The sequence below is a fragment of the Mchenga conophoros genome, linkage group LG6 (genome assembly GCF_057382185.1).
Source record: "Mchenga conophoros isolate Kocher_MC1m ecotype Shallow Benthic linkage group LG6, M_conophoros_male_GT1.1, whole genome shotgun sequence".
Taxonomy (NCBI): Eukaryota; Metazoa; Chordata; class Actinopteri; order Cichliformes; family Cichlidae; genus Mchenga; species Mchenga conophoros.
In genome coordinates this window covers 20,869,813-20,883,159 of record NC_140531.1, presented here as the reverse complement: position 1 = coordinate 20,883,159, position 13,347 = coordinate 20,869,813, and the positions used below count along the sequence as shown (strand labels likewise).

General features: G+C 37.4%; 3 protein-coding genes and 1 long non-coding RNA gene across 5 annotated transcripts; 1 reads left to right on the top strand and 3 right to left on the bottom strand.

Annotated features, from left to right (window-relative positions):
• Nucleotides 1–200: 200 nt before the first annotated feature.
• Nucleotides 201–5,038, bottom strand: cldnd1b (claudin domain containing 1b). The gene is made up of 5 exons (XM_085276739.1): nucleotides 4,891–5,038; nucleotides 4,113–4,567; nucleotides 3,699–3,800; nucleotides 3,336–3,473; nucleotides 201–1,744 (listed from the first exon to the last, which is right to left on the bottom strand). The coding sequence occupies exons 2-5, from the start codon at nucleotides 4,336–4,338 to the stop codon at nucleotides 1,524–1,526; spliced, it is 687 nt and encodes a 228-aa protein (XP_085132865.1). The 5' UTR covers nucleotides 4,339–4,567; nucleotides 4,891–5,038; the 3' UTR covers nucleotides 201–1,523.
• LOC146572508 (uncharacterized) lies at nucleotides 3,354–10,738 on the top strand. The gene is made up of 3 exons (XR_014892720.1): nucleotides 3,354–3,493; nucleotides 4,957–5,075; nucleotides 9,808–10,738. It is a non-coding gene; the product is annotated as an uncharacterized LOC146572508 (long non-coding RNA).
• LOC146572509 (ecto-ADP-ribosyltransferase 5-like) lies at nucleotides 7,201–8,947 on the bottom strand. The gene is made up of 4 exons (XM_085276735.1): nucleotides 8,871–8,947; nucleotides 8,673–8,768; nucleotides 7,866–8,584; nucleotides 7,201–7,628 (listed from the first exon to the last, which is right to left on the bottom strand). The coding sequence occupies exons 1-4, from the start codon at nucleotides 8,898–8,900 to the stop codon at nucleotides 7,559–7,561; spliced, it is 915 nt and encodes a 304-aa protein (XP_085132861.1). The 5' UTR covers nucleotides 8,901–8,947; the 3' UTR covers nucleotides 7,201–7,558.
• Nucleotides 9,408–13,311, bottom strand: LOC146572507 (ecto-ADP-ribosyltransferase 5-like). Of its 2 annotated transcripts, XM_085276737.1 has the most exons (5): nucleotides 12,041–13,311; nucleotides 11,792–11,877; nucleotides 10,978–11,696; nucleotides 10,379–10,426; nucleotides 9,408–10,263 (listed from the first exon to the last, which is right to left on the bottom strand). In XM_085276737.1, exons 2-5 carry the CDS (start codon nucleotides 11,849–11,851, stop codon nucleotides 10,185–10,187), a joined length of 906 nt encoding a protein of 301 aa, XP_085132863.1. In that variant the 5' UTR covers nucleotides 11,852–11,877; nucleotides 12,041–13,311; the 3' UTR covers nucleotides 9,408–10,184. The 2 variants fall into 2 exon arrangements, with proteins under 2 accessions (XP_085132863.1, XP_085132862.1); XM_085276736.1 differs by having other exon boundaries at nucleotides 11,792–13,311.
• Between the last annotated feature and the right edge of the window lie 36 nt (nucleotides 13,312–13,347).

The following is a 13,347-nucleotide window of genomic DNA, read 5'->3' as shown; positions in this document are numbered from 1 at the left end:
AAGTAAGAACTCATCATCTTTACTCGTCTCCTTTAACCTCCTAAGACCCAAACTCTTTCATGGCATGCATTTTTAATTTCTGTTTGCTGATTGGGATCTGATGAATGTAAAAACAGAATTACCTGATCTTTTTTTTTTTTCTTTTACCTGATTTTTGTTTGAGAAAAATTAGATCCACATAAGAGGTCATTCATTTAAAATTTCGATAGAACAGTGGCAGTATGTCCTCGTAAGTGGATATCAGGCCCTTGTAGAGCAAAATTTAGTATTTTGGTCTAGACAACCCAAAATGTGATGACCACATATGTGAACGCCAGGTCCTAGGAGGTTAAAAGGGATTACATGAAACAAAGATAAAAGTCAGCAAATGCCAAATTTATTAAGACATAATCAGTACAGTGTGCTTCTGGATACATAAAAACATTTACAAAAAGCCAGAGTGTATACACGTCAGACATGTAACAAATCATTCTGACACAAAACATTACAGTTTGTTTTGTTCAGTGCTGACATATTACTCATTTTGGACTTTTGTACACACAAAAATGTGTAAGTGGTCACAGATTCAAGAGGATTTGAACTTTTTGGAAAATTTGATTGTTATTTTAAAAAGTCACACTGAAACGCTGACATACTGTATCAACAGTAAACATCTGAAAGCTTACCAAAGCCGTCAGACAAGTAACTGTTTGAAAGGATGGGCGAACCGACTTAAACTCCAGCCTGCAAACATTTAGGTGGTGTTGAGCAGCAAACCCTGTGTAAAATGGCAGTATAGCAGATCATTTGGGGCTTAAGGTCACAGGTTTGTGTGGCATCACTTTAGCTTTTTTGTTTGTCTTTTTAAATATTCAAACTAACTAAATTAATACATCTACAAACACAGGCGACAGATGAGTGGTCACATTTGTGATGACACTTAGAAAATACCACAGGCTGAAATGAACAATCACCACAGACGATGATGAAAAGGCATGCACAGGCTGGATATTTTAAATTATGTAAAAACAGAACTGCAGGAAAAAAAAAAAAGTAAAACAAATAAAATAAAATAAACTCTTGTTTAATATTTTTTCATGCACAGAGAAAGCTACCATGTCCTGGATAACTCCAGGTGTGAAGTTAAGGGCAATGTGGTGAGCAGCTTCAGAAGAAAATGGCAACCAAAAAGAAGGCAATAAAATAATGCACAAAAAAACATGGTTTACACCAGAAATAGTAAGTGATCTGCAACCCTTAAAGATTAAAACCATTAAGAACATGCTTTGGGTAAAACACAGGTTAGAAATGCAAGAAAAAGCACTGGTTAAATAACTCAAATGGTATTAAACCAACACTCCTTTCTACAGGTCTGAGATACTGTAAATTTTTTTTTTCCTTTTTTTAAGTATGAAAATTCTGTTACAGATGAAGTGAAAAGCACCCTTTATCCTAGTTACATCCTCTCCTAACAGGAAACCATTTTCTGAGGATGTAATGAAACCCGTAAGCTGTCTTAAACTGTATGATTGTCAGTCTCTCTTTTACGCTACCCTGTAAGCGGTCATGCGAGTGTAATTTTTGCGGTGACTTTTGGCCGCCCACAGGAACAGAGCAGCTGCCATCATCTGCAGAGGGAAGGATATGAGGGCAAGGTAAAGAGACCAGCCCAAAGTGCCCTCCACCCCATCAGGCAGAGGGAAATTCTGGTGGACCAAATCCACCCCGGCCAGGAAACAGCAGACGGTGCCCAGAGAACACAGACCTGAGGAGTCAAAAGCAGTGATGAAGGAACGGGATGAGATCATGTAAACGTTTATGTTTGTGGTCATTTGGAAAAAGGACTAAGCTTCTAATGCAAAGCAGAAACAAATCTAGCAGATGAACTCCACCTTCGTTGTACTCTGGCTAAGACCAAAGTAAATGAATGAAAGCAGAGGGAAGTTTTTTGTTGAACAAATGTTCTGTGCAGTGGTTTTCAAAGTGGGTTCTGGGGACCCTCAAAGGTCGTCAGTCTCAAAGCCTCAGGAATAAGCACCGCTGGTTTTGGATGATTTGCATACATTTTGACTTCTGTTGTGAATCTTTGTAGAGACTGCGATGTAACCTGGCTGACATTGGTGCTGACATTTATCTCGGGGCAAGTGCATTATTTGTTAATTGCCGTGTGGTCGTGTCCGAGGGTTTTACACGCACTGCCAGCCAAGATCAAAACAAACAGAATTCTGAGACTTTTTTTCCCCTCCTGGGTCCCCACTCGTTGTTATGGTCAGTTTTTTATGGGGCAAACATATTTGTCCCTCAACTTTTTCCACTTCTCCCCTCATGTCAATTCCAATAGTTTCAACAAACTCCCTCCAGGAACTTGGTGACAATCATACCGATGCTATGATTGTTTTCTCTCACTGATAAATTAAGTAAATAAGTAGCTGGAAATTCACAGGAGGAATCGATGGCACTAAACAGGACAATCACAGTGGTTGCAGGCTGTGTGAACCAGGCGTGTAGTTACATTTCTAGGAAGGTGCACATCAGGTTAAGCTGTACGTTATGGTGTAGGATTTTATAGGGTTCTGGGTATCTATAGCCCTAGTAAGCCATGCACAGCTGAAGCCGAAAGTCACTACAGAGGGGTGTACTACCAAGTATGTTCATAGCCAGGATTACTTTGTGTAAGCTAGCTTCACAAAAGTTAAAGGTCCACTCAGAGATAATAGGTATCACACTGGTGGGCATTGACCATCTTTGTTCAACCGGGCTTTGTGCTTCAGGTTCTCACATAAAAAAGGTCATTTGACACATCATTGGACTCCTCTTCAAAATGGATTGGCTGAATCAATCGGAGATGTTATCAGAGAAACGGGTAACAGGGACGTAAATGTAACAATATGGTGGGGAAAAGAGGATATTAACACTTGCTGCTCTGTGTTTATTTCTACCTTATAGCTCCAACTCTAAAACTTTAAACTGGATGCAGTGAAACATTAAAGGTTTCTCACTATGGTCAGTTAAAACACTGTCTCAAAGTCATGTGGAGTCATGTGTATAAAGGGCATTTGGAAATCACCTTTTAATCACTTTTTGTTGCCTGATCAAAGAGACACTAATTGTATTGAATGCACCTGTAACTTGTAAGTTCAAAACTGCATGCCAGTAGCTGCAAGTCCAGCTGTGTAAATGACATTCAGCAGCAGATAAGGACCAACCATTCAGTCTGCTTGACCTAGAACTGATTGTGCCACTCGTTTTTGTCAACATTACTCATGCAGTAAAAATAGTAAGAAATTAAACTGTCAGTTCAGAAAAATGCAAGATATTATAGTTTTTATGCTCATAAATGTGTGTGTTTCTTTCACCTGCAAGAAGATGGAGCACTCCCACACAGAAGGTCGGGGTAAAGCTGCGGCACAAGCAGGCACAGACCCCAACGAGGACACTGAGGAACACCAGTGCCAGAGACACCAAGGGCAGCAGAAACTGGCACCTCCACAAGTCTGCACAACAATCATTGCAGGTTAAACTCAAACTCTGTCAATAATTTCTAATGTTTAACAAATGATGTGCGAGTAAAGACAGTGAAGGGAGCAGATGTGACCAAGATGGGTTAAAAAAAATGTAAGAATCGTTTAGTAAAATGAAAAAACAAAAACAAAACAAAACATATTTTATGAACTACAGGTCTCCCTGGATAGATTGAGGGAGAGTAAGGATACACTCACATGTTCTTAGCAGGTCTTCTTCTTCCTCATTTCCAGGTTTATACTTTGTACCTAACTGATCAGAAAGACTAAAGCTTGAACAGCGGGTTTCCATCTTCCGATCTAAAGCCAAAAAAGTCAGAGAACACAAATCCAACTAAGTCTTCTCATTAATTAACAATGTAAAGCATTTAACATGGGACTGGGCATTATAACAATCAAGTGCACTGGTTAAACCAATGCTGAGTGCAGAACAGTCAGTGACGTAAATCAATGTGCAGAATTAATCTAAATAAAATTCCTTAAAGTTAAAAATAGAGTTTAACAGACAAATCTTGTTCCAGATTTTCTTCTTAAATTTAGAAGGCAGCACTATCATCAAACAAAGTATTGGTCAGTGAGGACGCTGAACAGGTGTGCCACTGTGAGTAATACCTGGAGATTTGAACCAGTATGAGGGGCTGGCTACCAGGATACACCTCCACCATAGTGCCCGAGTGCCGTTGGGGTATACGGGTTCGCTGTGCGTTGTATTATTAACTTCTGGGGTATTGTACTCATACCAGTGCTGAGTCCCCACAGCCACGGAGAGGTACACTGTGGCCAGCAGGCTCAGCACGGAGCCGATAACCAGAGCTGTGGCGTACCGGTTATCCACCATGGTAGAGAAGAAGACAGCTCCTTAGGAGAACAAACACAGTCTGCAGTGTCAAATGAGGTTTGGCTTCCTGAGATGGAAGGCTAACAATTAGTTGTCGGCTTGTTGCTTTGGCTCCACGGCATGTGGTCAGTAGGCACTGGAAGTGTCACAGTATCCGAGCATTGTGCTTTCTTCAGTTAAGCTGCATGTTTGCTGCAGTTTCGATTAGGTCCACAGAAGCGTTCACAGCCTGCCGAGGAATCCAACATAAAAAATACATAAGCAACAAGTACGCAATACGAGGTGGTTAGCGTCGTTTGTAGCTTAATTAGCCAGTAATTAGTGATCATAACTGCTTTGTACCCATAATTAATGTTATTAACGTTAACTCTGCTTCACATTGCTAACAATAACAAAGTGTTATTGTCAGGAAGTTAGCATCCTACTTGCCAGCTAACGCTAAACATAGCTTCTTGCAGCAGAGTGCGACATTATCGAGTTATTTAACAGACACCTGAACGTTACAGATTTCACTCGAGCTCTTTTTTTTTTTTTTTTTTTTTTTTTTTTTACCTCATTATTGGCCAAAACCTTCCAGTTATAGCCTTATCTTATCTTCTCTGCTCTATCAATTTGTAGCTGACCACCGCCTTCTTCTTCGCCTGTTTTTTCTTCTTCGTTTGATGGAATGAGTTTGTGCATTATGGCCACCTTCTGCTTCGGAGGAGAGGTGTCGCGAAATCTGATGATAATCCCAGGTAAGAGAGTTCGCAATAACAGTATTGTCGCGATATCTGTGGAAAGGGTGACGCTTTAATAGTAATCAGCCAGATTCCGTCATAATTTAAAAAAAAATCATAATTCATAGTATAAAATATGTTTTAATTATGAATGAATCTGACTAACGCAAGATAGAGCGTTGGAAACTGAATGTAGAAACCATAACCAAGCGAAGTGCCTACAAACTATAACAATTATAAATATTACATAATACATTTGAAACTACACTTATTTATAAATGTAATCTTTTAATTGTCGTGGTTATGGTAGATATTGCATCACATATAGGAGACCAGACATTATTCAATTTATGCTTAGTTCAATTAAATGTGATTTGTATGGCACCAAGTCACAAGAACAGTCATCTCAAGGTGCTCCCAACCAACACTGCCTTGACACAAACTGTTTAGGTTCAGGAATAGTCACAGATATGTATGCAGTTGGTAAAACCTCAATTTTACTCCTAAAAAACTTTAACACACACACAAAACCTTTTCTAGTCTTGCTTCAACATGCTGAACAGAAAATAGTGTGTTTGTGTGTTATTTAACCCAACATGTAACTGGTGCTGGCAGACCCTTTGTACATATGAATAGTAAATCACTTTTTCCTCCATCATCTGACCTGCTGCCAGACCAAACCACTGGCTCAGTCTTAGCTGTTCCTAATCCCATAGTCCTGACATGAGCCAGCCCCACTGATACCTAAAGTAGGGGAGTTGTCTTTTGTAATAATAATACATTGTCATTATAAGCCACATAAAAAGAGCAGTGTAAGTGCAACTGCATATATTTTGCACACTGTGACTGTTGCAGGTGGTGAGATCTTTCAGTAAGCTAAATCAGTTTAAAAGCTATTTGAGCTTCACTAGGTCTCAAATCAGAAACATATTTTATTTTGCTAGACTTTGTTAGAAAATTAATATCCAAATGATTATTTAAGTTATATTTACCAATACTTTATATAAAAATACAAGTTTTTCTTTTCTTTTACACCATTTAATAGATGAGAATTTAAATTTACTTACCAAAAAGTATACACATATGTACCAGTCAATGTAAAAAGAAAATCTAATAACACTATAAATGGATAACACATATCTCATCAATCTTCTAAACATCTTCTCATCTTCTTTCAGAAAATTGATCCATGTTTGCAGTATTAAAGTGGCAGGGTCGAAAGTGATATATTTTTCATGGGACTCCAGATCCCTGGTGGCAAAAGAGGTAAAATCAGTCGAAAAGTCCAAGGTGCTTGTCTCAAGGAGGGCTATCATTTAAAACAGGCTACATCAAAACACATGCGTGCAGCCTGGGACAAGCGGCCTGATAACAAGCAAGGAGCCTCATGGGAGATATTTTTCCTGCTTTACCAAACTGCTTTAAGTTACCTGGTTGAAGATTAAGTTTGCACTCTAACATGTAGTGGTGGTGTCTTTATGAACTTCTAACAGGAATGACGCATAATGCCTTCTCCTAAAGATTAAACGTGACCCTTCACATCAAGCTGCACAGAGACCCAATAAAAGGCATCATTTTTTATCGGGTTATATCTAACACATTATATTTTTACATTAATGCTTTCTGAGAGTTTTAAATGTTTTCTTAAAACACCAAAAGTCTGAATATTTGCAACAAATTGTACAAAGTTTATATCCTAGTTGTTTTGTTTAGTAACTTGAAACTAGTGAGCTTATTTGTGTAAACAAAAAAACGATGTGATCCTGTGAGAGGTTTGAACTAAAAATTATTTCAACTAACCAGTGAGAGCAGATTCTTTAATACTCAGTATATGTGGAACTTTACCAATGGTATTTATTTTACTGATATTTGGGCACAATTACATGCAAAAACAAATAAGCCACCTTTAGCAGTAATAACTTGAAGTAATTATTTTCTGTATGATGTTATCTGTCTGTCACATCATTGTGTTGATCTGTGGAACCCAGTACTTAAAATCTGGACTGGCTCTCTGTTTAAAAAGTCTAGTCTCTGATCCCATCGATACTACCCAGAAGGCAGTGCAGAGCTAGGATGGAGCCAAAGGGTGAAAGTATTCACCCACTTCTGCCTATCTATCCTGCCTACTCTGATAAAGTATCTGGCGCTAGGTAGCCTTGCAGGTCCGGTATCCTACTTTACTTATCTTTACTTTAAAAAAAAAAAAAAAGAATGTCCACAATTTAGACTTTTTGAATGCTGGATATTTTATTAGAGCAATTTAACAGGAGAAAAGCTCGCTTTTCATACTCATTTACCCATTTGCATCTCCCCTCTTTCACTTTTATCTTTAGACATCCAATCACCATTGTTGACATACAATCACATGACTTCATAATACAACAGAACCAGGAAACAATATTTGATTATATTTCACAGATACCACATTCTGCCATATAAACTATGCAAAACAATTACACAAATAAGCAAAGCAGTATTGTAGAAAACAATAACTGTTTTTACTAAACAGATAAGGATAAGGCTGCAAACACTAATACAAGCCACAAGGTGGAGACAACAGCTTGAGGAGACCTGAAGACATGGAAGCAAAGCAGAGAGACAGATTATTACTACTACTAATAATAATAATTTACTTTTTTGTGTGTGAAGTATTTTTATTATATTTTTATTATATCGAATTGGCACATGTGACATGTTTGTATCTCCTTTAAATATTTAAATACTAGTTGAACTAGCAGTTCTAAGCTTAATATTTGAAGAATGAATATACAAAAAAACTCACTTTAATTGAGAGAATATGAATCTTACCGTGAAAACATGTAACAGTTGTGTGAGCTGTTCAGTCCTGAGTGGTTTAAAACAATCTCAAGGTATTCGTCATCATCCCATGTAGTTTTTGTCTCTACTCGTTGCACAGTGAAAACTTCTGCTGGAGATAAGAGTATTTCATCCTGTTCTTGACCGCACACATAGTCTTTCAGGTTGACAAAGAAACAAGAAGTGAGATGTAAAATAGTATTCTCATTGACATCTTCAAGTCTCTTTAGCTCTTCATAGTCTGAATAAGCTAAAGTGAAACTTGGAAATCTCACTGTGGAGCCTTTCTGTGGTTTGTTTTTACCATCTTGAAAAACATAAAAGTTCTTGCACTCCTTTGGCTTCAGCAGCCTCATGGAGTCCATCAGCAGGAAATGAAGAGACTTGAAGTGGAAGCGGTTTTCATAGATGCTAACATTTCCACCCATTGTCTCTATTGCTTTGTTCAGTGTTAGTATGAAAGGCTGGTCTCCTTTAAGATAGACTGAAAGTGCAGCAGTATGCTCTTTTCTTCCTCCAGGGATCTGCTTTGAACACTCGTTACTTTTATTCCACGCTTTCTGAAATCCTTCACTGTTGCTTAGTTCTTGTTTTAACACGTCTGACTCGATGAACTTCTTCATGGCCTCTTCACGACATCCTTTGTACTGATCATCTACAACATCTGTGGTCTCTTGGACATCCAGTAATCTTGTATCCTTTGCGGCCACCTTTAATTGATATATCACATTTAAAAACCCATTTTTAAATTTATAATTTTTCTTACTTTCTAATATTTGTTTGAATCATGATTCTTACTTTGCTGCAGGCAGCTGTGAAAATTATTGCAGCAAGCACTTTTCTTCTGTACTCCATTTTTTGGCCTCTTTGTCTTCTACAGAGTGCAAGAAAGCCCTGAAACATCAAATATGGATAGAGAAAGTTCGGTAACACTTTACATGGTCCAGAAACTTGGAAGTGACAAAATCTAAAAGACTGAAAAGACTAAAAACTTACCTGAAGCAGGGAGAACAGCAAGGGGCCCATCAAACTGCAGGAAAGCGAAAGCGAGGGTTTGAGGAACTGGAACAAGTTATCATACAGCGCAGCCCTTTAGTCTTTCCTGTGTAAGAAAGTAACTTTAGTGAGGAACATTACTGTGTTCCTGTAAGCTGGTTCAGGTTTAGCCCCTTTAAGCTCGACCATAAATTACCTTTATAGCTCTGATCTAGCATGGCTTCAGTATAGCTCATGGGGGCAAATATCTCAGTACCTCTTCAATGCAGACTTTATAAAAAATGAACTGGAGCCTCACAGATGAATATAAATAACATTTAGCCTTTACAGCGAATGTGTGTGTGTGTACGCAATCAGCTTTTATTTCATTGATGTGTAGCTTAATGATGAGTCTTACATTTAGACAGTAGTTATCGCCCTGCTGCTGGACCAGCGATGTAATATGTTTTCAAATGTAACATAAGAAAAAAAACTTACTGATGTCTGAAATGTCTGTGTGATAAGATTAAATTCATTGCAAAGCATTTTACATTTTATATGCTCTTTATTTGTCAGAGAAATGGAAAGATACATCAAGGTGTGGTTTCTTTAGAAGCAGGAAGATAATCACTAACTCAGGAAACACACTGACGGCATGTTTATCGTAAAAATCCGCTCCCTGAAAAATCGTCACTGAGGAAAATGTAAAAAGTGAAGAAGTTCACTAATGTTGAGAGAAAGTTCAATAAAGAAATTGATGTTGAATTTAGTTTTATGGATAGAAAATTTCAGTTTTTCTATCACAGTCACAGTTCATTGATAGGCGGCATTGGCTATGCTCAGGAGCCTGAAAATTGAACCCAGTGTATTTTATGCCAATTTTCTGCACCCCTTTATAAATTTTTAATAAACGTTCTGATTTTCTATGTGCCACTCTGCCTTGTTCTTGGTCTTCTAGTGCCAGCCCATTGACAAAATCCTGGAAACACTCCGGCTGTGGGAGTTAAAGGTGCCACCATAAACTCCAGAATACCCAGTCTGAATCCAGCTGGGAAAAGCTGCAAGTTATTCCCATCTCTCGTTTCTTATCATCCTTTTAAAGGCACACAATGCTTAACAAGAATCATTGAAATTATAACACATATTATCCATGAATTCAGCCTATAATTTTAACATATGACAGAAAAAGAAAACAATATTTGATTATATTTTGGTAGCCTAATGCAACACCTTATTTGGCAGATAGCACAATCTGCCAGACAAAGTACCAACAAACTGGAAGAATAAACCAAGCAGCATTGTAGATGATAAAATTCTGAATGATAACTGTTTTTGCTAAACAGTTAAAGAAAACAAAGATAAGGCCGCAAGCACTGACGCAAGCCACAGGGTGGAGACAACAGCTGGAGGAGACCTGAAGACATGGAAACAAAGTAGAGAAAGAGATTATTGTAACAGCCATCCATCCATTTTCTGCCACTTGTCCGGCCTGTAGATATGGAAATAAAACTGTAATAATAATAATTTACCTATCTCTCTCTGTGACAGTTATGAAAGGTTCCAGTTCTCCTGAGACCCTGAATTATAAGCAGAATATAATACTTTAAGCGATGTGCTGATGTGTGCGTTCGTTTACTAATGCTGTCAGCATTATCAGGCCAAACTATTCAAACCACATCCAAAACCCTACCAGGGTTTCATAATCCTGTTTGGGTTTTTTCACTTTTTATGTCACCTCATGCTTTCCAGCTGGGAAATCTTTAAGTTTATCAAAACCTCGAGTATAATCCAGTCATTTCTTTGTATTTCCAGCATTTGTTACATCCTGTAACGGAGCAACAGGCTGTTTTATACAACACCAATTATTTTCCCCGCTTGTTAGAAGTGTTCAGCTACATTTAAAAAAAAAAAAAATTAAATACCTATTGAGACAAATAGGTATATTTTACAATTTTCTTGTGTGTCTTGTGAAGTATTTTTCTTATATGTACTTTGGACAAGTTAAATGTTTGTATCTCCTTTGTGTGTTTAACACCACAATGAAAATTATTTAAGCGCTTCAAAGTTTAATGTTTGGGAAATGAACCTACAAAATATTTCACTTTAATTGAGATAATATGTGTCTTACCTCGGAAAGATAAAACAGTTGTGTGAGCTTTTCAGTCCTGAATGTTTCAAAACAATCTCAACATATTCTTCACCATCCTCCACAGTTTTGCTATTTACACCATCCACAGTGAAAACCTCTGCTGGAGATAAGAGAAATGTATCCCCTGCTTTAGTGCAAGTGTGTTCTTCCAGACTGACAAAGAAACAAGATTTGATATTTAAAATGATGTCCTCAAACAGATCATAATAATTGTTTGGCTCTTCATAGTTTGAATGAGCTAAGGTGAAACTTGGAAATCTCACTGTGGAGCCTTTCTGTGGTTGGTTTTGACCACTTAGCAGAACATAAAAGTTCTTGCACTCCTTTGGCTTCAGCAGCCTCATGGAGTCCATCAGCAGGAAATGAAGAGACTTGAAGTGGAAGTGGTTTTCATAGATGCTAACATTTCCACCCATTGTCTCTATTGCTTTGTTCAGTGTGTTTATGAAAGGCCGATCTCCTTTAAGATAGACTGAAAGTGCAGCACTATGCTCTTTTCTTCCTCCTGGAATCGGTTTTGAACACTCGTTACTTTTATTCCACGCTTTCTGAAATCCTTCACTGTTGTTTAGTTCTTGTTTTAACACGTCTGACTCAATGAACTTCTTCATGGCCTCATCACGGCATCCTTTGTACTGGTCATCCACAACATCTATGGTCTTTTGGACATCCAGTACTCTTGTATCCTGTGCGGTCACCTTTAATTGAGGTGTATCACATTAAAAACTCATTATTTAGTGAATAATTTTTCTAACCTTCTAAAAAAAAAATTTGTATGAAACACATTTCTTACTTTGTAGCAGACAGCTCTGAAAATTATTGTAGCAAGAAGCACTTTTCTTCTGTACTCCATTTTTTATCCACTTCTTTTTCTAGAGACTAAAAGAAAGCATTGCAGGATCAAATGTGGGTAGAAAAGAGTTCAACACTTTTCACAGTCAACTTGGATTTGGAAAGATGTAAATAATCTAATATTTGTTTGGTTTTCTTGGAATATGTCAACTTAAAAATGTAAATGTTGAAAAGACAGAAAATCACATACCTGGAGCAAGAACCAAAAAAAAAAAACTTGTCTTAGCAACTCACAGAAAAGAGTCTATCCAATTTCTGAGCAGCGATGAGCACAACACACTCTGGGGAGTAAAATAAGTTATCCTACAATGCAGCTCTACAGTTTTTCCTGTAGAAGATTGTAACTTGTCACTGTGGGAAATGGTGTCCCCTTATTGGCTCTGCCTCAGATACTGAGTTCCTGTAAGCTCCTTTTTTTTTTTTTTTTTTTTTTTTTTTTTTTGGCGTAACTGGTGAGGCCAAGTCCCACAGTACTTCTTCAATGTAGACTTTTTCTAAAATTGAAAAAAAAAAAACTCAAGCAGTTCCATGCCCACTTTTAAATTTTGTACTTTTTCCCAAAAAAAGGGGTTAACTACAAAATTGCATTTGTTACTGTTTGCTAAAGCTAAAGCTCAGGTCGGCAGAGCACTTTGACAGCACTTTTTATTACTAAACTCTACAATTTGGGCTACTATTAGGTGGATTCACGCAATGTCAGGTTTAGAAGACAGTCAGTGAATGGTAATTTTGTTGAATAATAGTATTAGTAATGATGAAAAGATGATAACTAAATTAAAACTAATTCACGAGGACAAAAACTATGATGAAATGTAATGACACTTAAAAATTAAATAAAATTGTTCTGGAGAGATAAGATCCTATTATAACTAATGAAGTTGTGTAGAAAGGCAGGATGAGTTTGGAAGTCCTTGTGTAGTAAATTTAGACAAAAACATTTTGATCCACCCACCCAGGGTGGGGAGGGAGGTTCAGCTGACTAAACCTACTGTAATCTTAGTAAACTAAAATTAGACTAAAGCTAAAAAAAAAAAAATTAAAAAAAAAAAGCTGTTTCTATAGCTATAATAAAACAAAGTAAAGTGATTTCAGGATTGGTGGTCCAGACAGGACTTCAATTCAGATGTTTAAAGTTGTGAATAAGCAAACAAAGACATGTTTGGTGTACTCGATTTAACATGCCTCCAGAGCTTTTAAAAAGGTCCCAACAAGTGATAATCAAACAGTTGCTCCCCGCATGAGGTGGAAACCTGTGTCTGTCTGTGTGTGTTGTGTGTCTGTGAGAGAGAGGCTTTTGTATCACTTAATTATAAGTGTTACATTTAGGCAGTCATTACTGCCCTGCTACAAACCTGTTGGACTTTGTAAATGTAACACAAGGAAAAACAAATGTATTTGTCTATTTGTGTGATCAGATTATATTAATTGCAAAGCTATTTCAATTTTCCATGTTGTTTATTTGACCGGGAAACAGAAATTCCTGGTGTCTTTAGAAGC

Coding starts and splice junctions, on each gene's coding strand:
- cldnd1b (XM_085276739.1), bottom strand. CDS start 4,338: ATGGTGGATAACCGGTACGCCACAGCTCTGGTTATCGGCTCCGTGCTG. Junction 3,474..3,698: donor AGAAGACCTGCTAAGAACAT/GTGAGTGTATCC, acceptor ATTGTTGTGCAG/ACTTGTGGAGGTGCCAGTTT. Junction 1,745..3,335: donor AGTGCTCCATCTTCTTGCAG/GTGAAAGAAACA, acceptor TTGACTCCTCAG/GTCTGTGTTCTCTGGGCACC.
- LOC146572509 (XM_085276735.1), bottom strand. CDS start 8,900: ATGGGCCCCTTGCTGTTCTCCCTGCTTCAG. Junction 8,769..8,870: donor TGCTGTTCTCCCTGCTTCAG/GTAAGTTTTTAG, acceptor TTGATGTTTCAG/GGCTTTCTTGCACTCTGTAG. Junction 7,629..7,865: donor AACTGTTACATGTTTTCACG/GTAAGATTCATA, acceptor CCATGTCTTCAG/GTCTCCTCAAGCTGTTGTCT.
- LOC146572507 (XM_085276736.1), bottom strand. CDS start 11,851: ATGGAGTACAGAAGAAAAGTGCTTCTTGCTACAATAATTTTCAGAGCT. Junction 10,427..10,977: donor AACTGTTTTATCTTTCCGAG/GTAAGACACATA, acceptor CTTATAATTCAG/GGTCTCAGGAGAACTGGAAC. Junction 10,264..10,378: donor ACTGTCACAGAGAGAGATAG/GTAAATTATTAT, acceptor CCATGTCTTCAG/GTCTCCTCCAGCTGTTGTCT.